At 39.9% G+C, this 27,637-nt stretch overlaps 1 protein-coding gene across 2 annotated transcripts in view; it reads left to right on the plus strand.

The window, feature by feature from the left end:
- Positions 1–27,637, plus strand: part of CNTNAP5 (contactin associated protein family member 5) — an 877,416-nt gene that overhangs the window by 589,779 nt on the left and 260,000 nt on the right. For both annotated transcript variants that reach the window (XM_033860287.2, XM_019931771.3), the window contains exon 12: positions 13,165–13,284. In XM_033860287.2, coding sequence (XP_033716178.1) covers positions 13,165–13,284 — 120 coding nt within the window. The remainder of the gene's footprint in view (positions 1–13,164; positions 13,285–27,637) is intronic.

A 27,637-nucleotide genomic window follows, 5' to 3' on the forward strand; every position in this document is an offset into this window, starting at 1 on the left:
TCTCTGGGCTTTCTATCCAGTTCCATTGATCTATATTTCTGTTTTTGTGCCAGTACCATACTGTCTTGATTACTGTAGCTTTGTAGTGTAGTCTGAAGTGAGGGACCCTGATTCCTCCATCTCCGTTTTTCTTTCTCAAGATTGCTTTGGCTATTCATGGTCTTTTGTGTTTCCATACAAATTGTGAATTTTTTTGTTCTAGTTCTGTGAAAAATGCCATTGGTAGTTTGATAGGGATTGCACTGAATCTGTAGGTTCCTTTGCATAGTAGAGTCATTTTCACAATGCTGTTTCTTCCAATCCAAGAACATGGTATATCTCTCCATCTATTTGTATCATCTTTAATTTCTTTCATCAGTGCCTTATAATTTTCTGCATACAGGTTTTTTGTCTCCTTACGTAGGTTTATTCCTAGATATTTTATTCTTTTGGTTGCAATGGTAAATGGGAGTGTTTTCTTAATTTAACTTTGAGATTTTTCATCATTAGTGTATAGGAATGCAAGAGATTTCTGTACATTAATTTTGTATCCTGCTACTTTACCAAATTCATTGATTAGCTCTGGTAGTTTTCTGGTAGCATCTTTAGGATTCTCTATGTGTAGTATCATGTCATCTTCAAACAGTGACAGGTTTACTTCTTCTTTTCCAATTTGGATTCCTTTTATTTCTTTTTCTTCTCTGATTGCTGTGGCTAAAACTTCTCAAAGTATGTTGAATAACAGTGGTGAGAGTGGGCAACCTTGTCTTCTTCCTGATCTTAGTGGAAATGTTTTCAGTTTTTCACCATTGAGGATGATGTTGGCTCTGGGTTTGTCATACGTGGCCTTTATTATGTTGAGGAAAGTTCCCTCTATGCCTACTTTCTGCAGGGTTTTTATCATAAATGGGTGTTGAATTTTGTCAAAAGCTTTCTCTGCATCTATTGAGATGATCATATGGTTTTTCTCCTTTAATTTGTTAATATGGTGTGTCACGTTGATTGATTTGCGTATATTGAAGAATCCTTGCATTCCTGCAATAAACCGCACTTGATCATAGTGTATGATCCTTTTAATGTGCTGTTGGATTCTGTTTGCTAGTATTTTGTTGAGGATTTTTGCATCTATGTTCATCAGTGATATTGGCCTGTAGTTTTCTTTCTTCCTGACATCTTTTTCTGGTTTTGGTATCAGAGTGATGGTGGTCTCATAAAATGAGATTGGGAGTGATCTTCCCTCTGCTATATTTTGGAAGAGTTTGAGAAGGATAGGTGTTAGCTCTTCTCTAAATGTTTGATAGAATTCACCTGTGAAGCCATCTGGTCCTAGGCTTTTGTTTGTTGGAAGGTTTTTAATCACAGTTTCAATTTCAGTGCTTGTGATTGGTCTGTTCATATTTCCTATTTCTTCCTGGTTTAGTCTCAGCAGGTTGTACATTTCTAAGAATTTGTCCACTTTATTGGCATATAGTTGCTTGTAATAATCTCTCATGATCCTTTTTATTTCTTCAGTGTCAGTTGTTACTTCTTTTTCATTTCTAATTCTATTGATTTGATTCTTCTCCCTTTTTTTGATAAGTCTTGCTAATGGTTTATCAATTTTGTTTATCTTCTCAATGAAACAGCTCTTAGTTTTATTGATCTTTGCTATCATTTCCTTCATTTCTTTTTCATTTATTTCTGATCTGATCTTTATGATTTCTTTCCTTCTGCTAACTTTGGGTTTTTTTTGTTCTTCTTTCTCTAATTGCTGTAGGTTAAGTTTAGGTTGCTTATCAGAGATATTTCTTGTTTCTTAAGGTAGGCTTGTATAGCTATAAACTTCCCTCTTGGAACTGCTTTTGCTGCGGCCCATAGGTTTTGGGTTCTTTTGTTTTCATTGTCATTTGTTTCTAGGTATATTTTGATTTCCTCTTTGATTTCTTCAGTGATCTCTTGGTTATTAAGTAGTGTGTTGTTTAGCCTCCATGTGTTTATATTTCTTACAGATTTTTTTCCTGTAATTGATATCTAGTCTCATAGCATTGTGGTCGGCAAAGATACTTGATACGATTTTAATTTTCTTAAATTTACCAAGGCTTGATTTGTGACCCAAGATATGATCTATCCTGGAGAATGTTCTATGAGCACTTGAGAAAAATGTGTATTCTGTTGTTTTTGGATGGAATGTTCTATAAATATCAATTAACTCCATCTCTGTCCATTGGTGAAAGTGGGGTGTTAAAGTCCCCTGCTATGATTGTGTTTCTGTCGATTTCCCCTTTTATGGCTGTTAGTATTTGCCTTATGTATTGAGGTGCTCCTATGTTGGGTGCATAAATATTTACAATTGTTATATCTTCTTCTTGGATTGATCCCTTGATCATTATGTAGTGTTCTTCTTTGTCTCTTGTAATAGTCTTTGTTTTAAAGTCTGTTTTGTCTGATATGAGAATTGCTACTCCAGCTTTCTTTTGATTTCCATTTGCATGGAATATCTTTTTCCATCCCCTCACTTTCAGTCTGTATGTGTCCCTAGTTCTGAAGTGGGTGTCTTGTAGACAGCATATATACTGGTCTTCTTTTTGTATCCATTCAGCCAGTCTTTGTATTTTGGTTGGAGCATTTAATCCATTTGCATTTAAGGTAATTATTGATATGTATGTTCCTATTACCATTTTCTTAATTGTTTTGGGTTTATTATTGTAGGTCTTTTCCTTCTTTTGTGTTTCCTTCCTCGAGAAGTTCCTTTAGCATTTGTTGTAAAGCTGGTTTGGTGGTGCTGAATTCTCTTAGCTTTTGCTTGTCTGTAAAGCTTTTAATTTCTCTGTCAAATCTGAATGAGATCCTTGCTGGGTAGAGTAATCTTGGTTGTAGGTTTTTCTGTTTCATCACTTTAAATATGTCCTGCCCCTCTATTCTGGCTTGCAGAGTTTCTGCTGAATGGTCAGCTGTTAACTTTATGGGGATTCCCTTATGTGTTACTTGTGTTTTTTCCCTTGCTGCTTTTAATATTTGTTCTTTGTATTTAATTTTTGATAGTTTGACTAATATGTGTCTTGGCCTGTTTCTCCTTGGATTTATCCTGTATGGGACTCTCTGTGCTTCCTGGACTTGATTAACTATTTCCTTTCCCATATTAGGGAGGTTTTCAACTATAATCTCTTCAAATATTTTCTCAGTCCCTTTCGTTTTCTCTTCCTCTTCTTGGACCCCTATAATTCGAATATTGGTACGTTTAATGTTGTCCCAGAGGTCTCTGAGAGTGTCCTCAATTCTTTTCATTCTTTTTTCTTTATTCTGCTCTGCAGTAGTTATTTCCACTATTTTATCTTCCAGGTCACTTATCCGTTCTTCTGCCTCAGTTATTCTGCCATTGATCCCTTCTAGAGAATTTTTAATTTATTGTGTTGTTCATCACTGTTTGTTTGCTCTTTAATTCTTCTAGGTCCTTGTTAAACATTTCTTGTATTTTATCCATTCTATTTCCAAGATTTTGGATCATCTTTATTATCATTATTTTGAATTCTTTTTCAGGTTGACTGCCTATTTCCTCTTCATTTCTTAGGTCTGGTGGGTTTTGCCTTGCTCCTTCATCTGCTGTGTGTTTCTCTGTCTTCTCATTCTGCTTAACTTACTGTGTTTGGGATCTCCTTTTCGCAGGCTGCACGTTCGTAGTTTCCGTTGTTTTTGGTGTCTGTCCCCAGTGGCTAAGGTTGTTTCTGTGGGTTGTGTATGCTTCCTGGTGGATGGGACTAATGCCTGTGTTCTGGTGGATGAGGCTGGATCTTGTCTTTTTGGTGTGCAGGTCCACGTCCGGTGGTGTGTTTTGGAGTGTCTGTGGCCTTATTATGATTTTAGGCAGCCCCTGAGCTAATGGATGGGGTTGTGTTCCTGTCTTGTTAGTTGTTTGGCATTGGGTGTCTTGCACTGTAGGTTGCTGGTCATTGAGTGGAGCTGGGTTTGGCGTTGCGATGGAGATCTCTGGGAGATTTTCACTGTTTGATATTACATGGACCTGGTTGGTCTCTTGTGGACCAGTGTCCTGAACTTGGCTCTCCCACCTCAGTGGCACATCCCTGATGCCTGGCTGTAGCACCAAGAGCCTATCCTCCACATGGCTCGGTATAAAAGGGAGAAAAAAAAGAAAGAAAGAAAGAAAGAAAGAAGATAAAATAAAGTAAAATAAAATAACGTTATTAAAATAAAAATAATTATTAAGAAAAAAATATTTTTTAAGTAATAAAAAATAATAAATGGACAGAGAGAACCTCAGGACAAATGGTAAAAGCAAAGCTATACAGACAAAAATCACACACAGAAGCATACACATACACACTCACAAAAAGTTAAAAAGGGGAAAAAATATATATACCGTTGCTCCCAAAGTCCACTTCCTCAATTTGGGATGATTCGTTGTCTATTCATGTATTCCACAGATGCAGGGTACAGCAAGTTGATTGTGGAGCTTTAATCCGCTGCTTCTGAGGCTGCTGGGAGAGATTTCCCTTTCTCTTCTTTGTTCGAATAGCTCTCGGGTTTCAGCTTTGGATTTGGACCAACCTCTGCGTGTAGGTCGCCTGAGGGCGTCTGTTCTTCGCTCAGACAGGACGGGGTTAAAGGAGAAGCTGGGTCGGGGGCTCTGGCTCATTCAGGCGGGGAGAGGGAGGGGTACGGAGTGCAGGGCAAGCCTGCGGCAGAGGCCAGCGTGATATTGCACCAGTCTGAGGCACGCTGTGCGTTCTCCCAGGGAAGTTGTCCTTGGATCACGTGACCCTGGCAGTGGCGGGCTGCACAGGCTCCCGGGAGCGGCAGTGTGGATAGTGACCTGTGCTTGCACACAGGCTTTTTGGTGGTGTCAGCAGCAGCCTTAGCATCTCATGCCAGTCTCTGGGGTCCGCGCTGATAGCCGCGGCTCGCGCCCGTCTCTGGAGCTCCTTTAAGCAGCGCTCTTAATCCCTTCTCCTGGCGCACCAGGAAACAAAGAGGGAAGAAAAAGTCTCTTGCCTCTTCGGCAGCTCCAGACCTTTTCCCGGACTCCCTCCTGGCTAGCCGTGGTGCACTAGCCCCTTCAGGCTGTGTTCACACCGCCAACTCCAGTCCTCTCCCTGGGATCTGACCGAAGCCCGAGCCTCAGCTCGCAGCCCCGCCCGCCCCAGTAGGTGAGCAGACGAGCCTCTCGGGCTGGTGAGTGCCGGTAGGCACCGATCCTCTGTGCGGGAATCTCTCCGCTTTGCCCTCCGCACCCCTGTTGCTGCGCTCTCCTCCGTGCCTCCAAAGCTTCCCCCTCTGCCACCCGCAATCTCCACCTGCAAAGGGGCTTCCTAGTGTGTGGAAACCTTTCCTCCTTTATGGCTCCCTCCCACTGGTGCAGGTCCCGTCCCTATTCTTTTTTCTCTGTTTATTCTTTTTTCTTTTACCCTACCCAGGTACGTGGGGAGTTTCTTGCCTTTTGGGAGGTCTGAGGTCTTCTGCCAGCGTTCAGTAGGTATTCTGTAGGAACAGTTCCACCTGTAGTTGTGTTTCTGATATATTTATGGGGAGGAAGGTGATCTCCATGTCTTACTCTTCCGCTATTTTGAAACTCTCCTTTATTTATTTTTTAATATAAGTAAGTTCATCTGTATTTTCTTTTATTGCTTCTGGATTTTGAATCATTGTTAGTTAAGTTTTTGCTACTTCCAGGTTATAAAGAAATTCTTTCTTATTTCAAATATGTACATATTTGACTTTTTGGTATTTAAATCCCTTGTTTGGAATTTGGTCCTGATCTGCGGTATGAGGTGTGGATCTGATTTTATCTTTTACTATGTGGCTTCCCAGTTATCCCAGCACCAATTATTAAAAAGTCACTTTTTTCCCTATTGATTTGAGCTGCTTCCTTTATCATATACTGAATTTCCCTGTGCACCTGGATGTCTTGGATTTTCTGTTCTGGCCATTGTTCTCTTGATCCATGCATCCATTTATCCATCCATCCATCCACATTAGATATAGATCCATTAAAGCTGGCCTCACCAGCTCTGCTTTTTCAGTGTTTTCCTTGCTCAGTTGACTAGCTTGTTCGTTCTTCCAAATGAGCTTTATAATCAATTTGTGTAGCACAAACAAACAAAACAAGCAGACAAACTCAACACCTAATGGTCTCTTGGTTAACACTGTGTTAAATATATACATTAACTATGGGAGAAATGTTATCTTAAGAAGATGTTCAGGTTTATTTGTGTGTTTAGGCATATGTTATAGTTTTCTTATTTTGCTGTTGAATGTTTCACATAAAATTTACACTTGGGGATATTCCTTCCTTTCTCCCTTTCTGCCTGCCTTTCTTCCTTCTTCCCTTCCCTTCTTCTTTTGTTTCTTCTTCCTGTCTTCCTTCATTCTTTCTTTCTTCTTTCCCTTTGATATTGTAAAGGAGAGTTCACTATCAATATTTTCTAACTAATTTTGCCTGTAATAGAGGAAAGCTATTGATTTCCATATGTTAATCTTATAGCTTACAACTTTTGTTTTTAGTTATTTTACACTGATTATTTTAGTATTTTTAGATATCTGATTATCCATGAAAAGAGTATAACTTCTTCCTTTCTAATTTGTATGCCACCCATTGTTTTTTCTCTTCTAATTTCGATGACTAAAACTCTAACACAATATGAAATATTAGTAGAGATCATGAAGATGCTTGTTTTTGTTCTTTTTCTGACCTGAGTGGGAAATTCTAGTGTTTTCACGTTAGTTGTCTTTTAAATGAGTGGAGAGATCATATCATTTTTCTCCTTAGCCCTATTATGATGACTATATATAGAGTATATTTTCTAATATTGAACCATGCCTGCATTTTTGGATTAAGCCCCCCAAATGATCATAATTTCCTTTCTAAATATGCTATCGGGTACTGTTTGCCAATATTTTTGTAATTTTAAAATTTGTATTCGTAAGTGAAGCTGTAATTTTTCTTTTTGTGTGGTCTGTCAGGTTTGGGGATCACCTTTATACTTACTTCATATAACACATTTGGAAGATTTTTGGAGAAGGATAAGTAGCATTAAGGATTATCTGCTCTTTAAAGAATTATCTATGGAAAAAAATTGGATCCTGCTGTATTTTTTTCTTATGGAGTCTTTAAATATCTTTTCTCTTTCTTTTATAGGAATTGGTCTTTTAAAATTTTTTATCTGTATTGGGATTAATTTTGATGAGTTTAAGAGCCTGAATTACTTGAGATCAGAACCATATCTCTTTTGTTTACTTTTCTCAGAGGCTAGAGTTAACTGAAAAATCAGTAGTCTTACAATATGTGTGTATAGAGTACTTGTTATATAGTGTGTTAGGCATGTAGTAGAGAAAGAACAATTTAATCAACAAGTAGCATGCTTGTACTTCCTGGAAGTGTTGATGAATTGAACATATGAATTTACTTTCACTTCCTCCTAACACTTCACATAAACAATAGTAATTGATTTTTTTAATGGTCCTGTCAGTCAGCCGCTGATCCACCTTGCCCCTTACTACTTCCCAACCTTCAACTTTAATAATGAGGTGATCATAAGAGATGTAAGGTGCACCTGGCCAGGAGTTAGGGAAGCTAAAGGAGGCGATAGCCCATCTGGAATACCAGCTGGCTTGGCTGCCCCACATTTGCAACTGAAGTCAGAAGATAAGCAGCAATATGTGTCATCTGCAACAGCATCTCATGCCCTGCATTGACCTCACAGGCGTAAAATGAATGCGTGTGGTGTCACTTCCACCTTCCAAATCTCATGTAACATATCCCTCTAAATCACAGACTCTAGCAAGACCAAGGGAGAAGCCCTGCAGACATTAACATGAGGGTTTCCCACAGAGTTGTCCAGCCACTTAACCGTACAATAAAGCCTATGGAGGGCAAACCACAAACGTTTGCTTAGTGCTGACACTTAGTGCTGACCACTGTTAAATACGAGAGGACCACACAAGATTACCTGACATCCCAGAAAAGAGTCTAATATGCCAGATAAAACAGAGGCCAAAATAATCACAAAACAGTGAGCCAATTAAGCATGTGAGCACATAGACACACACACACCCCTACCTTGGAGGAAATAATGTACACAGAAAGAAGAAAATTTTCTAAAAAACTATACTACAATTAATATTTTCAGAGATTTTAGAGATATATTTCATCAATGAATCAAGAATTGCATGCTGTTAAAAAGAGAGTATTCAGAGGTGGTGGGGGGTGAGGGAAGCCTCCAGGGGAGTTAAACCTGGGAATGCCCCAAATGTCCTACAATGGCTTAACTGTTAAACATGCCGCCAGTGAAACAGCCAAAACCTGGGAGTGACCCAAATGTCCTATGATGGGTTAACTGCTAAACAAACTGTGGTATATCCATACCATGGGATGCCACTCAGCAATTAAACAGAAATAAACTATTGGTGCATGAAACAACTCAAGTGGATTTCGAGGGAATTGTGCTGTGGGAAGAAGCTAGTTTCAAGAGGGAATGTCCAGCATGATGGTGGGGAGATGGCCAGAGGAGACAGCTATGTGCCAGGTTGGATGCATACCAGTCCAGATTGCCACAGATCAGAAAGATCCAGAAGATAATTTTTCAAAGAAGTTGAAATTCATAGAATACCTGAAATGTCCAAATATTTAAAAAATAATAATAATTATTTCTAATAATATATGTTTTCAAACATACACAAAAAGATAGAATAGTATAATTGTCCCCAATGTACCCTCCCCTATTTCAGTATTTATCAGTAGGCTACCATTTTTGTTTCCACTATGCCCCTCTTTGTTTCCGATGAAGTATTTTAACAAACAGATTGTGGACATAATCATTTTACTACAAATCCCTAAGTATGTATCTCTGACAAAGATGAACGTTTTATCTTTTAGAACATAACCACACTACCATTATCATAGACAAGCAAAATTTTAAAAATATTTAAAGATACCAAATCTGATTTTAATTTTTCTGGTTCTCTTAATTTTGTGTTTGCTTTGTTGGAATCAGGATCTTGACAAGGTCCATACACAGTGTTTGACTGATATGTTTCCTGCATTTCTATCCCCCTTTTTGCCATTTATTTGTTGAAGAGACTGAGTCAGATGTTCCCAGAATCTGAATTTAACTGATTGTGTTTTTATAATGTTGAGTGTGTTTCTTTACCTCTTACTGTGAGTTAGTGTTTAAATCTCAGGGCTTGATTAGATTCAACTTCAAATTTTTGGCAAGAATGTATCTTAGGTGGTGCTGTGTATTTCTTATTACCTCATGTTGCAGGCATTTGATAATCACTTTTGGGTGTGTTGAGATTGATTGGTGAGTTTGGGTATTGTTAATTTAATCCATCCACTAAAAAAGGACCCCCTCAACTTTTCATCTAATGATTTAGCAATCCTTCATAATTATTTTCTAATTCTTTATTTCATTGGTCTTTATTTCATTCTGCTGAGGGCAGAATCATGAAATGATTGTTGTCTTAAGTCAGTTCTGGAGTGGTCTGTAACGTGGCAATGCATAACTGATAACGCAGGTACTAGAGATGAAACAAGATTACCAAATAGTGGTTATTGTTGAAGCTAGTTGTGATATCAGGTTTATTTTATTACTCTCTGTGCTCTTTGCATGTATTTGGATTTTTTGTGATAAAAAGTTAAGAAGAAAATACTGAATTTAAATATCACTTGAAATAATTTGTAGTTAAATTCATTTAGTTTCCTTTCCATATTTATGAATTGCACCTTTTCTTCTAGTATATTTAATTTTGATTTTTTGTTTTTAAAAATATTTATATTGATTCAAAGTTAAAAATATGGCATATTCAGAAAGGCCTAGTTTCTGTCTCTGTCCCCTTTCTCCCATTCTTTCTCTCTTCATAGGTATCCATTTAAATTAGTTTTCACCTGAATATTTTGGAAGGCATTTTAGAGAGTTGTTAGTGAATTTATAGTTAAATTTGTGAGATATATCTAGAAAATAAGGCAAATGAGAAGAAGAGTAAGACAGTTATTAATTTCTAGAAAAATGAAATTGTGTTCAGGAAAGGAAACAACCACATTCGTGAATAGCATGCTTTCTGTTGTATTAGCGTAAACAGTAATGATTGATCTAACTAACATTGTGATCCTATTATATTGGCAGTATGTAGAAACCGAAAGTTCTTTGTATGTGGGGAGAGGTGATGAAAAAAGCTAAATTCTCATCTTTCCTATTGGTAAGTGAATAGATGACCTATAAATATGGAAAATCAAGAAGCAGCAGTATAGACATACAATTTAGAGATACAATAGTCAATACCAAAAGAATAAGCTAAGAAATAAATGTCATCATCTCTGCACAGAAGGGAGGTAAGGCCTATTGGTGTTTCTTAACAAGTCTTGTGATTCATGAAAAAAAATTAAGTAAGCAAAACATTGACAAAAAGTAAGAGGTGACATAGCATGAAACAATTTAACATTAATGATAATAATAGTTTATATTTATCAAGCACTTCCTACGTGCCAAGTACTATGCTAAGTGTTGAACGTGGATTATCTCTGAATCCTTACTTCAGTTGTATTAGATAGACTCTTTTTTTATGCCTATAACTGCATGAGAGAATTAATGCTTTGAGAGTATGTTAGCTCTTTACTGCTGCATGATGAATTACAGCAAAAGTTATCCTCTGGAAACAACAGACATTATTACTTCATAGTTTCTGTGGGTCCTTGAGCAACTTGGCTGGGTAGTTCTGGCCCAGTCCTTTGGGGCTGCCTTCAAGGTGTCAGCCAGGGCTACTGTCACTTCAGTTAAAACTCTGGAGAGAAGCTTCCAGGCTCATGCTGTGGACCTCTTCAAAGGGTTACCTCAGGACCTAGCAGTCAGTTTCTCCAAAAGCAGGTGCTCCAGAAGAACCCGAGTTGGAAGCCATGTGTCTTTTTACAACCTGGTCTTGACAATGACATCATCTTCTGTCAGAAGCATGTCAGTAAGTCTAGACCACACTCAAGGGGAGGGCGTGAATGCCAAGAGGTGCTGATGAGTTATCTTAGAGGTTGCCAGGTGTGTTATCAGATTGTGACACACACCTTGGTGTGTCATCAGGTTTAGGTCAGGTTTAAGCTATATGTTATGCTCAATATGCAGGGTGCAAACTGACACTCCCATGGACCCACAGTTTCAGAAACAATGTATGACTGCAAGGGAGAATTACATGAGTACAAGGATCACCTTGAGTTCACTCTAATTTATACAAAGTCAAAGCCTCTCAAGCTTTAGAACTTTATTTGTAATGAATTATTTGAAACACCTCTCACACTTGATCATGTCAAACTACAGCTTCGTATTCCTGGGCTGGGACATTAGTCACAGGGGCATGGTAGTTAAGGTGAGGAGTTAGTGCTCTATCTTTAAAACTGTTAGGAGCCACTGAAGTGTTTTCAACACAGGAGGATGACATAATATTGGACACGTACCTGCTGTTCTGAGCTACATTATTTTGTCTCAAGTATCAGACAACATTCTACTTTCTCATGTGTGAAGCAGCAGATCCTCCTTTCCACCCTACCAAATTCATGCATGTGGGTGTAATGAGATTTATAAATTTCTTTTACCTTCAGACTGTTCAAAGTATCCCATCTCAGGACAGCTGTGTCTGCCTCTCTCTGAGCACATAAAGATCTTTATGGCTGTAACCAGGCTACGAGCTTTCTAAGGCACAGACTCATTGCCACATCCTTGGTCTGTTGTTAGGTGCCCACCACACTGTTGACACATATGAGGAACTCAGTAAATGCTTGTTAAGTCAAAATGGACTAAACTTGATTGGGCATCTACTATATGATAGTTATTGTGCTGAGTTCTGGGTATATAGAAATAAGACCGTGTCATTTTACTTTATAAATGAAAAGTCATGACTGTATATTCAGTTTTACATTCACTAATCAAACATTTTGTTATTGAGGTATAGTTAATGTACAATGGTGTGTTAGTTTCAAGTGTACAAAAAAGGGATTCAGATATACGTGTATATATATATATATATATATATATATATATATATTATTTTTCAGATTTTTTCCCTTATAGATTACTACAAAATATTGAGTATAGTTCCCTGTGCTCTCCAGTAGGTCCTTGTTGGTTATCTATTTTATATTTAGGAGTGTGTACATATTAATCCCAAACTCCTAATTCATCTCTCCACCTCACCCTTTCCTCTTTGGTAAACATAAATTTGTTTTCTCTGTCTGTGAGTCTGTTTCTGTTTTGCAAATAAGTTCATTTGTGCATTTTTTTAGGTTCCATATATAAGTGATATCATATGATATTTGTCTTTCTCTATCTGACTTACTTTGCCTAGTATGATAATCTCTAGGTCCATCCATGGTGCTGCAAATGGCATTATTTCATTCTTTTTAATGGCTGAGTAATATTCCATTGTATGTATATATATATATATATATATATATATATATACACACAACATCTTCTTTATCCATTCCTCTGTTGATGGACATTTATGTTGCTTCCATGACCTGGCTATTGTAAACAGCACTGCAATGAACATTGGGGTGCATGTATCTTTTTGAATTAGAGTTTTCTCCAGATATATGCCCAGGAGTGGGATTGCTGGATCATATGGTAGCTCTATTTTTAGTTTTTTAAGGCACCTCCATACTGTTCACCTTAGTGACTGCGCCAATTTACATTCCCACCAACAGTTTAATAAGAGTGTTCCTTTTTCTCCACTCCCTCTCCAGCATTTATTATTTGTACATTTTTAACTTTTGATCTCCCACTGTGAGTGTGGCATTCTGCTAGATGCTGGAACACAGCCTCAAACTACACACTGCCACCACTCTTAAAGATTCTGTAACTATTGCAGGAGACAGAACAGTGTATGATGCCCTAGCTTCACAGCTGTGCAAGTGTAGGGGAAGGACAGACACATCAGCATAGGGAAGGGCTGTTTAAGAGGGAAGGGGAGACATTTTGGAGGATGTAAACTCGGAGTTGTTTAGAAGAATGAACATTAGAATGAATGGAGGATGCAAGCCCATCAAACATTGGGGCACTAGTTTGTTAAGGCTTGGGGAGAAAGTTGAGGTTATAGGAGAAAGGAAAGAAATCACAATTGAAAGTAAATATAATAAGTAGGAGTTACTGATCCTCCAAAGGGATATGCAGAGCCAAGCCAAGTTTCTTCTCTGCTGCCTTTGTGTCTTTCCAGCCCTCTATGAGCAATCCTGCGAGGTGTACAGGCACCACGGCAACACAGCTGGTTTCTTCTACATCGACTCAGATGGCAGTGGGACCCTGGGACCTTTCCAAGTGTACTGCAACATCACAGGTAAGGGTGCAGAATTCCTACTCACGCTTCATGTCACTACGTGATGCAAAGGGAAATCCACTGGAAGGGGACACTTGTATAAATAAAAATTTAAAGGACCAACTTCAGGGGGGAAATGGTATTTAGGTAAATAATAGGATTTAGCAGCTAGGTTATTTTCATGAGAGAAGAAAACCTGTTAATTGTCTTGACAAGGTTCCACTGAACCAAGAATTAAATATCAAGCATTTTCTGCAGGGCTGAACAAGGTCATGTCTCTCTTAAAATGCAAAAACAGAAAGAGAAGGAAAATAACCCAAGAGACAAAAAACAAAAGTTAAAATCAATAGAAAGCCCTGATTCAGGAAGTGGGAAAGCTTGATTCAAGTCTGGCTCTGAGGACCGTGTGACTCCGAGGGTCACTGTGAGCTTCAATTCTGCATCAGTGAAATGGAAATAGTAGTTCCTGCCTCTTAGAGTTGTGAGGATGAAACAAAATCATCTGTATTGCTGTAACTAGCCAGGGTAGTTATCCCGCAGATGCCTAACCAAAACACTGAGCTATTTCTATTTTCCCTGGCAATCTCATAATATCTTGCCACTTTTTTCTAAAGTGCCTATGGACGTATTAAGAGCCAATTATTACATGGGTTTAGAAGCAGCATGTGATCACTAATTTATTCTTAAAAAAATAATTCCACACCCCAAACCTGATGTAATACTTATTTAAAAATATAGCAATGCAAGCACTCCCTCTGTTTAGAATGTCAGTTGGCACATACACATTTTTTGTTTGTTTGTTTTGAGCACTGGCCTTCGGAGACACCAGCAGAATCATGTAATGAAGAAGAAAAGTAGGAACCTATTAAGGCTCTGAGTCCTCAGGCCCCAGACTTCACTGCAACAGGGTGACCACATCTGTGGAGGTCTGTCTATAGTCAGACACTGTCCTGGCCACACAGGATATGCAGAGAAATAAGGCATAGTCATTGTCATTCATGAGGCAGTAAAATCAGGGAAAATAGCATGCAGTATCACAGGTAGAAATGCAAGCAAGCCATTGCCAAAATGGTGATTGAGGACATTTAGCAGTAATTTGCCCATCTGAATACAAAAGGCCCCAGGTTTTCTGCAGAAAATGGTAGTTACATGGAATTGGATGCCATTTCATCTCATTTCCATCATACTTCATCTCTTCAAGATGTATGCTAGCTGCTTCTCAATAGCCCTATAACATAATTAGAAATCGCGTTACTGTTTTCTTTTCACGGTTGTGCCCGCCTATAATGTCCAACAACCTGGTCAAGAAGTAGGCTTCTCCGTGGATCTTGGTTATTTTCAAAATTAATTAACATATGGCTCTCTGGGGAATCATGCTAAAAATAGACTTTGCAGACCCAGAAATTCTAAATTCAGTGAATGTACTTCTATTGAGCTTTCCAAATGATTCTGATGCAGTTTGTCCCCAGTCCACAATTTACAAAAGAAGGAGGAAGTGTTTTGCTTGCAGAACAAGGCAAAGGAGATCAGTGCCTGCTGAGTGATGGGTGTGACAAATAATAAGAGGATTTGTGGTAATGGCATCAATGACTCAGCTCCTACCGTCTTTGGGAACTGAACTGAGAGTTTACAAATATCATCTCTTTAATTCTTGGCAACAAAAATATGAGGCGGATATTTTTAACTCTATCTTACATAGAAGGAAAGAGCACATGAGAATTTCATGACTTGCTTGAGATAATAAATCCTGGGACTAATAGTCAAGACTCAGGAAGCAAACAAGACCTTCTGGTGCAGCAATAATCTATATCACTAAAACATTAATTGGATACTTTGTATTGCTTATGTTTTGCTTGAAGCCATGCTTTTATTTTTGTTATAAAAATAATCAATGCTAATTATGGAAACTTTAAGGAAAAGAAGAAAAGTCTGAAGAAATGTTAAAGTCACCTACAAACCGCAATCCAGGGATTGCTATTGATATTTGATTGTTAGAATTTCCTTGGGACTTTTTGCTATGAATGCATATGTGTGTTTTTCTATGAATGTATAGGTTCTTAAATGTATATTTTTACACCATGCATTTAAGACACAAGCATAGACATCCTATTTTCATTAAAATATATAGTTTGAAATTAAAATACATACATTAAGTATAGCTTGACAAATTTAACTCTCCAAAATAATGTAAGTAGAATGACACTGATTCATAGATGTCATTTACATGAAATGCTCTGCCTCTCTTTGGAAAGACTTCTCTCGGGATTTATGTTTGATATTTTGTCCAGGAATGGCTAAAGATGAATGTTTATGTATATTAAATGTTGTCGTTTTGCTGATGTGAGGCTGAAGGCATCAGGACCTCTGAGTTATGTCCCAAAATTGATAGGGTGCGTTGTGCACGATTGGGGATTTCTTTGAAATATGCTTTTCTGGTCACATGCAATTGCAAACTATATAGGTGTTTGGTTTTGTTTTTGTTTTCTTAAAATACCTGTACAAGTAAAAGCCAACTTCTGTGTAGGCGAATTACATCCATATTTAACTGACAAACATTTTTAATGCCTAAATATAACGATAATGAAATACATAATTTTTTATTTGTCAGTATTAACTGTTCTTAAATTGAGTGACTTACGACACTAGGAAAAGTGTGACAAAGTGGTCCAGGGAAGAGAGGAAGGGGGAGGGAGAGGAGGAGGGAGGGAGGAGAAGGGGGAACGGAAGGAGGGAGGAAATGGCCAGAGAAGACTTGCTGTGTGTTTAACTCCGGTTTCTAAGAGCACAAAGCCACTGGTCTCTGCACTTTACAGAGGTATTCCTGGGGCATAACACAGAGAGTGTAAACCAAGCTGGGACGCAGGGAACCTGGGCTCTCTCTCTTACTGCTCTTTGTGCCAGTCGGCTGGGTGCTCCCAGCCTGGCTGTGCATCTCAAAAATAAGGATCTGGAGCTAAGTGGGCCCTCAGGCCTCCCTCATTTAGAACTCCCTGCGAGATCATTTGAGGTTCCAAAGAAAAGGAGAAGTTTCCCCTAAGTCTGCAGATACTTGCAAATGGATGTCATCAGGGTAAAGGGCGGGTTTTAGTTGTGGAAAACTGTAAATCTGAATCCCAGCTGCCTCGCATCTCTCTTTACAGTGTACCCTGGGGGTAGTTCCTCATTTCTATAGGTGAGGTGGCACCTTGCCCCTCCCGGGAGATTTAAGTCTGTGCATCTTACCTGCCACGGGGTGATCCTGGGGAGATGAGGGCCACGAGTGCTCAGCGAGCAGCTGCCCTCTTTGGTGTAAGGCAGTGTAATCTCTGCATGGGGACAGTAGGACAAATTATAGGAGTAACTTAGGGGGTGATTAGGCTTATTGGTAAAGTGGACTGAATCTAGGCTTCTACAGGTTTCGACAGGGTGCCATAACCCGGGCTGCATTCTGACACTAGGCTGTAGGAGAGAAGGATGAGAAAGATAGAGTTAAGTTTCTTCAGGAATACACACTTGGCCTACTTTTAACCTATCTCTAAATGATGTACAGTTCATTTCAGCTCAGTGTAAATTTGCACATTTCAGGCACTGCACAAACTGCAAAGGGTACACAGTCGTGTCTGTCTTAGTCTCTTTGGGTTGGTCTAGCAACGTTCTGCAAATTGAGTGGCTTCCAAAACCCCAGGAGTATGTTGTCTCACAGTTCTCGAGGGTAGAAGACCAAAATCAAGGTGCCAGAGGGGCCACAACCCCTCTGAAACCTGTAGGGGAGTCTCCTTCCTGGCCTCTCCCTAGCGTCTGGCAGTTTACTTGACCCGTGGGTGCTCCTGGGCTCCTAGAAGCAGCCCCTCGATCTCTGCATCCCTGGGACTGTCTCCCTGCTTCTGTGTGATTACATCATAGTGACATTTCCCCCTCACATGTCTGTATGTCTGTTTCCTCTTTTCTTATAAGGACACCAGTCATGTCGGCTTAGGGCCCAACCTAATGGAGTATGACATTATCTTAATTTGATTACATGTGTGAAGAATCTATTTCCCATTAAGGCCTTGCACATTCACAGGTACAGAGTGTTAGGTCTTTAAGCGATCATTTTGGGGGACACAGTTCAACACATAACAGTATTATTTCAGTCTCCTCCACAGGCTAATCATGGAAAAGACACAGCAACAATTAAATTATCTTGACAAGGATAGCACATGTGTAGTGTGTGTTGAGAGCCCACAAGAGGGGCACCTAAACCAGCCACTCGTGGAAGAGCTATCAGGCAGGCAGGAAACGTCGCTAAGAGCTGGATGGAGGGTAGGAACTGGCCAGAAGAAGACACAAAGGAAGCCATTCCCAGGAAGAGCAAATGAATGTCAGGAACAAGGTTCCAGGGTCCCTTGATCCTGCACGTTTGTGGGGACCACGCAACTCACCAGGATGAGTTGCTAGTTTAGAACGCTGAAAAATGCATGTACCTGAATGACTAGAAAATAAAAGGATCACAGTGACTTGATTAGGGACAAGCAGAAGTTTCTGAAGATCCATAATCTGAACTATAGTTTCCCAGCAAGGAAATCGGCTATCTTAATTCCAGGGAAAAGAAGATTTTTTTTTTCAATTTAATTTAATTTTTACTTTATATTGGAGTGCAATTGATTTACAATGTTGTGTTAATTTCAGGTGTACAACAAAGTGATAAATATACATATATCCATTCTTTTTCAGAATCTTTTCCCATACAGGTTATTACAGAATGAGTAGAGTTCCCTGTGCTCTACAGTAGGACCTCGTTGGTTCTCTATTTTATATATAGTAGTGTGTATACGTTAATCCCAAACTCCAGTTTTTATCAGATCATTCTTGAGCATGCCAGACTATTTAGCTGACCCTGAGGGAAAGATGAGCAACTTTCTGAGTACCAACAACAAGCCACCATCCTCAGGTTATACACGGTCTTTAGCACTGTTCGCCTCCCTGGAGGACCGGATCTGGCTTACATTAGGGACTGTTTACAAAGAGATGAATGTACAAGAAGAAATGATGGGAATATACTGTACTATAGAGCTAGTAACAAAGGAGATGTTCCCACCATCAGGTCCATGGAGGTGAGGAGAGGGCATTTCGCCAGAGCAAGAAGGAGGGCAGGATGTGAAGAAGCCGTGCCTTGAGGCAGCTGTGATGTGTTTGGGAACAGCCATCAAGGAGCTTGGGGAGTAACCTCAGTCTCTCCTCACCCCTTCCAGTCTCCTTCCTAGGTTTCCATCGAGCAAATTCCACTAGAATTCAGAAGGCAAGGGCACTTATTGGTGTAATGCCTTTAGTCAGCCTTCCTGGGCACAGAGAAGGCTGTAGAAGGATGGAAAGTACATCTAGTGGGGCAAATGGAAAATATATTGTCTATAAAGAACTGTCCAAAGAAACCTGGGGGAAAAATGATTTGAATTCATCAAGGATCAAGGATGGTGGTGAGGTGGGCGTGGTGAGTGAAATCCACAAACCATGCAAATATATGAAGCATGGATTTGTCCATTAGATTCCCACCTGAAGCAGAAAGGACCGCCGTTTGCAGGTTCAGTCGAAGCGAGGTTAAGATGAATGCAAAAAACATACATGAAGGAGAGACTTTGAGAGCTAACTTACTCTAAAAGTTGATAAGCCACTCAAGTGATGAATAATTAAGGGGAGGACTTCCCTGGTGGCACAGTGGTTGAGAGTCTGCCTGCTGATGCAGGGGACGCGAGTTCATGCCCCAGTCCGGGAAGATCCCACATGCCACGGAGCGGCTGGGTCTGTGAGCCATGGCTGCTGAGCCTGTGCATCCAGAGCCTGTGCTCCGCAACGGGAGAGGCCACAACAGTGAGAGACCCGCATATCGAAAAAAATAAATAAATAAAAATAATTAAGGGGCAAGTGGACAACTAAGGGAAACTGTGACATATGCCAGAATGTAATGTTTTGTTCAAAGGGCATCTGGGTTCCATGCCACTACCTGGTGGTAAAAGTCCCCTTAACCTGAATGTGGACAGTTTCAGCCAATGACGTAAAGATTGTGATCATCCTTGGCTATACCGGTCTAGTTGGGCAAGTAAGGAGGGATGCATTTGAGACAACAAGGAATCTAGTAGGACTCAGAATTGTATTGCTGGATGAAAATGAATGTAAGGTAGACTCACAGGATAGGTTAGATGCCATCTGGAAGTGAGGAAGTGCTGGACACGGGGATCAATGCAAAGGGAAAGACAGAAGTGGAGAAAGAGCAGGGTGCAGGAAGGAGCTGGAATTAGCGAACATCTGAGGTACCTGTACAGGAAGTGTGTGTTGATGATACACGAGAATGTGGTAAGTATATCCTCAACTTGGCTGAGTCATGATGTCCAGATATTTGGTCAGACATTATCATTAATGCTTCTGTGAAGGGTTTTATTTAGATGAGATGAACACTTAAATCAGTGGACTTTGAATAAAGCAGAATACCCTCCAAAATGTAAGTGGGCCTCGTTCAATCAGTTGAAGGTCTTAACAGAACAAAAACTGACCTCCCCCAAGCAAGAAGAAAGTCAGCCAGCAGACTGTCTTCTGTCTTTGGGATTGAACTGCAGCTGTTGGCTAGGTCTCCAGCCTCCTGGTCTACCCTGCAGATTTTGGACTTACCAAGCCTCTACAGTCTTGTAAGCCAGTTACGCACTGGAAAATATATATATATGGTTTTTATATCCTGTTGGTTATGTTTCTCTGGAGAACCTTGACTCATGCACTTGGTACCTACAGGTTGGGTGTGCTCTCCTCTCATTTTCTGAATACTTCTACCATGACACTGATCACACTGCATTATAACCACTGATGTTTACTTCTGTGTTCCATGGGACTGTGAGGTCCTGGATGGAAAATGAGAGACAGAGTGTCAGGAATTCCTGGATCTACTTTTACACATACTCTAAGGAGGCCAGTGTAAATGGACTGCTGAGAAATCACAGCCAAACTGAAGATTAATTTCTGCCTTTCTCTATTTTTTCTTTCCACTTCCCATAATTTATCTTAGACTGAGGCCCTGACCCATTACATCAATGACAGTTTGGAACCATGGATATTGCCTTAATGTCTACTCTTAACTGGGCTTGAGTCATTCCTACTCTTTGCAACCTCTTCTGCAAGTCCAAGAGTGAAAAGTGTCCTGCTACTCATTGCCCCCAAGACCTCTCACTGCTATGCAGCCTCCACAAACCCTTTCTTTTCTCCAAACGTAAGAATGAGTAGTGGGAGGAACACGTTTTGGAGTCACATTGGAGTTCCTATTTTAGTTTAGAGTCACATTGGAGTTCCTATTTTATTCTAGCCATGTGACCTTGGACAAGTCATTTAACATTTCTGGATCTTGGTTTCCTTATCAGGAAGATGGAGAATAAACATGTCTTCATTTCGAGATTAATCTGAGGAATAGAATATACCTGCAAAGTTCCTAGCCCCCAAATGTAGATGATCAGGAAACAGAGTAGCCAAATATCATGATGTAATATTAACCATGACCTCTTTCACTCTCACTGCTGTTCTAGTGGTATAGATAACATCTATAAGGCCATCCGAGTTGCAAAAGATAGCTATTTCCTCTTGCCAGAAATATTGTCTTTATTCCTTCTGCATTGCCATGAGATTTCAGAGACTGGAGGGATTTCTAGGAGCCTGGAGGGAGCATTTCTGAGGGGAAGCTTCCCGTATCAATAAAGCAGAATTAGAAGGGTGAGGCACTCTGAGAAGATTTTCCTTAGAACTTGACGTTTCAACTCATTCAACTGTTTACATTTTGCCATTTTGAATGTTAACAGGACACCTTGTCAACATGTTAAAAGATGTTTCCCAGCCACACACTGTTCTTCCTCTGTGCAGTACAATTGCATGTTGAGATGCAAAATTGTCTAGAACCACTAACAAAAACACAGTTATTTCCCGTCTTGATGGATACAATGCCGTTTCGTGTATCTAGACCTGTACAGCTATCATCAGGCATTGCAAGAAGTTTGCAAGGAAGGTTTAGTCAAATCTTGAAAGCAAAACTTGTTTTCCTTCTCAAAGAGCTCCTAATGCATTTTCAAACCACCCTGCAAGTTTCCATATCTTAACATTCTTGCTATTATGAGGCTCTGTTTCTCACTCCTTTGGCAGCAGGCTCTGGCTTCATTAAAACTCATCAAAGCATGCATAATGGAGTAGGCAGAGAAGCTGCAATTAAAGTCTCTCCAATATTCCTGTACATAAGTATGCAATGGGATTGCAGGTAATAGATTATCATCCAAGTCACTGACAGAAAGAAAGGAATGTGTCCATTCTGTTTGGTCTAACAGTTGTTGGCCTTGCTTCCCAAAGTAAGAGCAACATCACTGAGTTTACAGTTTTATGTATGGCCTGCACAAGGGTATGAGAGTGTACAGGAAACAAGAGTTACCCATGACATAGGATGAGACCACTTACTTATGGCACATTTATTTCTCCCTGAACTTCTTAGTGCATTGTTAATTTTCTGCAGCTTTATTTTACACCAAAGAGAAGTAGAATTCAATTGTTGGTCCCATGTACATTTGTAATTAAGTTTTGTCTTGGTATCTCCTACTGGCTGATTTCTACCCCCGAACACTCTACTGCTAGCACACACACACACACACACACACACACACGCACACACACACACACACACACACACACCAAAAAGGAAGTATTAGCTTCCATTGCCCTGCCAAATTCTTCTACAAGGACAAGCTGGGCTCAAGTTCTCAAGTTTGTTTTCTTAATCATATTTTGGATAGCCATCATTGCAGAAGTACTGTTGCCAAAAAATTGTGACTTGATTACAGGCTGTAAAACTGTGCCAAATATCTACTGGGCACAGGACTAGTTCAAGATGCATCACTGTGAAGTAGCTGGAATATTGTTCTCTTTTTACAAATGTGCTAATGAGGTTAGTAAGTTATATGAAGAGGATTCCAATTAGAGCCATCAGATCTAAGTTTTTTGCTATGTCTGGTATGCAGTACTTCTTATAAAAGGGGTCTAAAGCATGGGAGACAACCTTCTTCTCTTTGAATCATTATGCATTGGTTGTCTGCTCTGGCCAGGCACTGACAAGGCACTGAGGATATAGAAGTGATTAAGACATGGTCCCCCAAGTCCACAGAATTTATCATCTCATGTCCTTGTGGTAAGAAAACACCCGGATCTTTCCCACTCTGATTCATAATTCACACAACAGCAAGAGTGATGCTTTAAAAACGGATCTGACCATGCTTCCTCATCCCCTTCCCCTTCTACCTGTGCAAACTCCAAGCTCCTTACTCATGGCTTACAATTTTTGAAGGACATTGTTGTATAATGTGTTCATATGCATTAATTAAAAGTCTTAGGACAATGCCTGGTATTTATTACATCCTCCAAATTATGATCGTTATTATCTATTATAATTATTTAGGGGCCACAAACAAGGCCCCTGGTCTTTGTATTTCAGTCTCTTGCTCTGTACATGACGGGTGATGACAATAGCTTTTTATGATTGGTATCTAGTCAAGTTAAATGAGTTAACATTTAAACAATGTTGGAGAGTGACTGACACAGAGCAAGTGGTGGAGAAAATGTAGGTGTTTCTCCTTCTCTTCTTCCCCCTTCCTTTGGACATGTCGCTTCTCTGTGGGCAGCAGGTTCAGATCGATCCGGACAGGAGACCACAGGCTGTGTCCCTGGTAGCCCAAGCATCCTTTCTCGGTTGAGACTCGCTCATGGGTGACATATGCATGGTGGCTCGCTAGCAGTTTAACCAGTTGGAATAATCCTTGTGTCGTTGCTTCTATTCCAGAGGGACAATTTGCTTTCTGTAAATCAAGTGTTTTCCAGAGGACTCTTTGGGGCTGAAGAATGGTCGTTCACCAGCTTAGAAGAGGGAAGCTTTTTTTAAATGTCTGTCTCCCTGTTTAATACATCATGCTGTCAGCCAAGGCGTGGGGACCACATAGAGCTTCCAGAAGGCTGGTCTCTTAGGTGAAGCTGGGGAGTGGATCTGCTTGTGTGGAAGGCCCAAGTTTTAAAGGGGTCTCTCTGGACTGGCAGCAGGTGGCATAATCTCTTGCTAAACTGGGCCATTAAAGAAAACTACTAAGTCATAAAGCTGTAGCATTACCCAGAAAGTAAAGCACTGTCACCTTTGAATTGCCATGCGTTTTCACAGGCACTTAGAGAAACGCCTTTCACACCAGCTTAGCACGCCAGTTGGCTCCAACCACAGGGGGTAAGGACAGGAGTCTCAGCACAAGGGTGGGGAGAATGATTGCAATGTGATTTCCATTGACTTATTTGCTCATTCATAAATTCACCCCCCCTTTACTAACATTTCTTGAATTCCTTTATTAAACTCTCATTTATTTACTCATTCTTTAATTCTCTCATTTATTCATTTCCACAATTATTTGTTCATGGGTTCAGTTACATTATTCATTCATTCATTCAGCCAGTCAGTTATTCAGCTGACCATCCAGGATAAGCCACTTAAATAAATTTTTCAGCACTGATGGAGATAAGCCCTAAGGTTTCAGAATGGATGCTTGTCTTGTCCTCAAGGAGCTCACAGTTCAGAAAAGGAGTCAGAATTTGTAAACAGATATTTTCCGCCTGGTGTGGAAGATAGAATAGAAGCCAATAGATGGTGCAGAAAGAGTACAAAGGACACGGTGGTTAAATCAAGGGATATGAGGAGACTGGGGACAGTGCTCAGAGAAGATGTGCTTGAAGAGATGCCCTCTGAGCTGAATCTTGTCCTAGAAACAGCTAACATTTAATTGAGCATCTATTTGTTGGAGGTGCCATGCTAGGCATTTTACATCCATGAGGTCGTTCAGGTTTTCTAGCAATCATGTGAAGAAGGTGCCATTCTTTCCATTTTATAGGGAAGGGCACTGAAATCTTGAGAGGCTAAATAGCTCGTCCAAGTTCTTGCAAGGAGCGAATAGTGAAGCCAGCAGCTGGGTCTACATCTGTGATTCCCGTGCCTGGGTTCCTAGCCCAGGTAACACAGATGCTCTAACAAAAAAAGACAAACAAAAAAAGACCCATGTGTCCACCCTTCCTCTGGCCTGTGCTGCCTCCATCCATCGGTCAGTGCCACAGTGGAAAGCTCTTCAAGGAAGTGACCCTGAAGGAAGGAGGTCTGTATCATACTTTCCTGGAGCATCACTTTACTCATTTATCCATTGGGATAATCATATCCATCTTTTATGATTTTCTGAGCATTCGATGAGAATTATATGAAACAAAAGTTCTTAAATTTTATTTCTCTGCAAAATGAACTGACATGAATGTTTAAAATGCCTTTTCCGAGGCCTATTCCCAGCAATGTTTATTCAGTAGGTTTAGGGCAGCGATCAAAAGTAACATTTTTAGCAAGCACCTGAAGACTCTGGACCTTGGGAAGTATCTATATAAGGTGATTAGCACAGTGTATAGCATTTAATGTCTCCTTCCGTATTCGTCTCCCCACTTCTAAGGTGGTGGGGGGACTGGTCAGTGACTAAAAGAGCTGTTCTTCTTAAGACCTAAACACAAGGCTTATCCTGACCCCTTCTTGATGGACTTTTCACAGCACATTTTTATTGCAGATACCTGGCGAGCCCTTCCTCTTGGTGTGTGGGGATCAGGACACAGTCCAAACAACCAGTATATATTGAGGCTCCCCTGTATTCTGTGCTGTATAAGCCACTATAAACCACCGACCCTTGTGCCCTAGGACCTCATACTTAACTTCCAGCTCTTCAAGCCCTTCCATTTAGGCCATCCTATTCCGTATTTAATTCATCCAATTATCCTGTAGATACTCAACAGCCATGGGATCCTGGGCATGTTCACTTCTGTGAGGCTCAGTTTATTCATCTGCATAATGGGGACGATCAGTCACTCTTACCTCAGTGGGTTGATGTGCAGATTAAATAAAATTAAATGAGCAATTAAATGAAAATTAAAATGAATATTAAAAATATTAATTAAAATAAAATTAAATGAGCAACATACCTCATATGCTCAGTACAATATCTGGCATTATCTAAGAGCTCCGGAAATAGAAATCACGATCACCCAGCTCCATCATCATAGGAAGATCTAAATGCTGAAGGAATACAGAGGCAGGAGTGATCAAGTAAGGCTTTGCTGGAGACATAGGGCTTAGGTATGAAGTTGAAAGATAGGTGTCCCAGGCTAGGCAGAGAAGAGAAAAGAGGAAAAATCAATCTTCATGAGCTCAGCAGTGGTATGGGTGTGGCGATGCAGTGAGCTTGTAACCAAGGGCTGTTTGCCTCCTTTGAGGGCTCCTGGCTCCCCTGTGTGTTCTAATACAAGATTACCATTGGGCAAGAACTTTTCTTGATCAGAAGAATGAAATAACAAGTGGGAGTCAAATGTGTCTGCCAGAAAGCTTGCTTGTTTTCGCTCACTTTTGCTCTGAGCCCAGGATTCCGGGGAGAGATAATGACTAAAAGTCAGTCTAGACCTTCCAAAGAATTTAAAAAGCCCAAGATGTACTAGCAGCTTATGATTCCACATTCTATGAAGTAAGGGAAGCAGAGGGACCCTTTGTCTGGAAGTCTTTTTTTATAACTATTCACAGCAGGTGAACTCAGGTCTCAGGAGCAACAATCAGCCTTTCCTGCTCCGGGCACAAGAGTTTGTTCTATTTGTATCTGCTTGTAAAGGGAAGCTGGTAAGAGACATTTGCTGGTTAGACTGTCTGTGGGGACGGTTCCACACGGCTTTTTCCGTGCCACCTATGAGTATTCTGTCCAACTCTCATGCCTTTTTTATCCAGTTTTATTCTTCTGGAATGTCATTTCCTCACCTCCTTCTTTAGACCGAGCCTTCATTCTTTTCTCCTATGACTGTCCTTTGCCCATCACCATTCTCAAGGCTCCCCCTTGAATCCACATAATCAACAAACATCTATCCAATCTAGCATTGGTGGTAAGAACTTGTGCTTGGTTTGCATCCCAGCGCTGACACTTCCTAGTTTTGTCAAGTTACGTGATCTAGGGAGTTACTTGGGCTCCTTGTTCCTTAGCTTCCTCCTTTGCCATTAATAACAGAACCTATGTATGAGGTTGTTGTGTGGTTTACATGAGCTAATCTTTGTAAACTATAAGAAAAAATTCCTGGCATTATATACTCAATATGTGTTAGCCATAATTATTTTCATCACTCTATTACCAGAAGCCTTGACACTGTTTTCTTGGTGTTTCTGGGGATACAGTGATGAAAATAATAATTAATAAATTTTAGGAATATATATATAACACCGGGTGCCTTCAAAGCACCCTTGCAAATTAATTCAACAGCAATAACCGATACTTACATTTGAATATAGATGGGCTACCATGGTGTGAATGGTTGAATTTGATAATAGTTTTTGCTTTTGGATAATTATTTGGTCCATTGGTCCTTAGCTCTGTGTGTGTGTGTGTGTGTGTGTGTGTGTGTGTGTGTGTGTGTGTGTTTATAAGGGCGCATGCACACGAGTTTGCTGGGGCAGAGTAGGATAGTTTTGAGCCTTTTCTACATGTGAAGCACTGTGTCAAGCACTATCTTATTTCCCCAAAGATTTTATTCTGAAATATCCAAACCTACAGAAAAGTTGAAAGAATAGTAAAATGAGCATCCATAGGCTTTTCACCTAAACTCTCCAAATATTAAAATTTTGCCCCATTTGCACACATTTGTGCTACTCTCATCCGCCCCCTTCCTGTCCTTCCTTCATCCTCATATAAAATGTTTTTTTTTTCTTTTTCTGAACTATTTGAAAGCAAGTTGTGGACATAGTGATAATTTAAACATGAAGACTTCACTTGCATCTCCCGACAATAGACACTATGCTATATAAGCACAAAAATAAAACCATAAGAAGAAAATAAACATCACTTCAATGAATGTTATCTGGTATATAATCCATCTTGTCCCTACAGTGTCTTGTATAGCAGTGTCTGTTTTTCTATTTTTATTTGGATCTCAAGCAATGTCCATAGGTGGGATTTAATCGTCCTGTCCCTTTAGTCTCTTTTAACTAGAAGGGCCCGCCCCTAACCCATCTTGTTTTGTTTGCTTTTCATAACAGACATTAAGTTTTTGAAGAGTACAAGCCAGTTGTTAAGTAAAATGTTCCCAGGGGGAGCAGGGTGAGGGAGGGGTGGATTGGGAGTTTGGGATTAGCAGATGCAAACTAGTATATATAGACTGGCTAAACAACAAGGACCTACTGAATAGCACAGGGAGCTATATTCAATATCCTGTGATAAACCATAATGGAAAAGAATATGAAAAATAATATAAATATGTATATGATCACTTTGCTGTATAGCAGAAACTAACACGTCATTGTAAATCAAGTATAGGTCAATAA

Source organism: Tursiops truncatus, chromosome 7, assembly GCF_011762595.2.
Source record: "Tursiops truncatus isolate mTurTru1 chromosome 7, mTurTru1.mat.Y, whole genome shotgun sequence".
Classification (NCBI taxonomy): Eukaryota; Metazoa; Chordata; class Mammalia; order Artiodactyla; family Delphinidae; genus Tursiops; species Tursiops truncatus.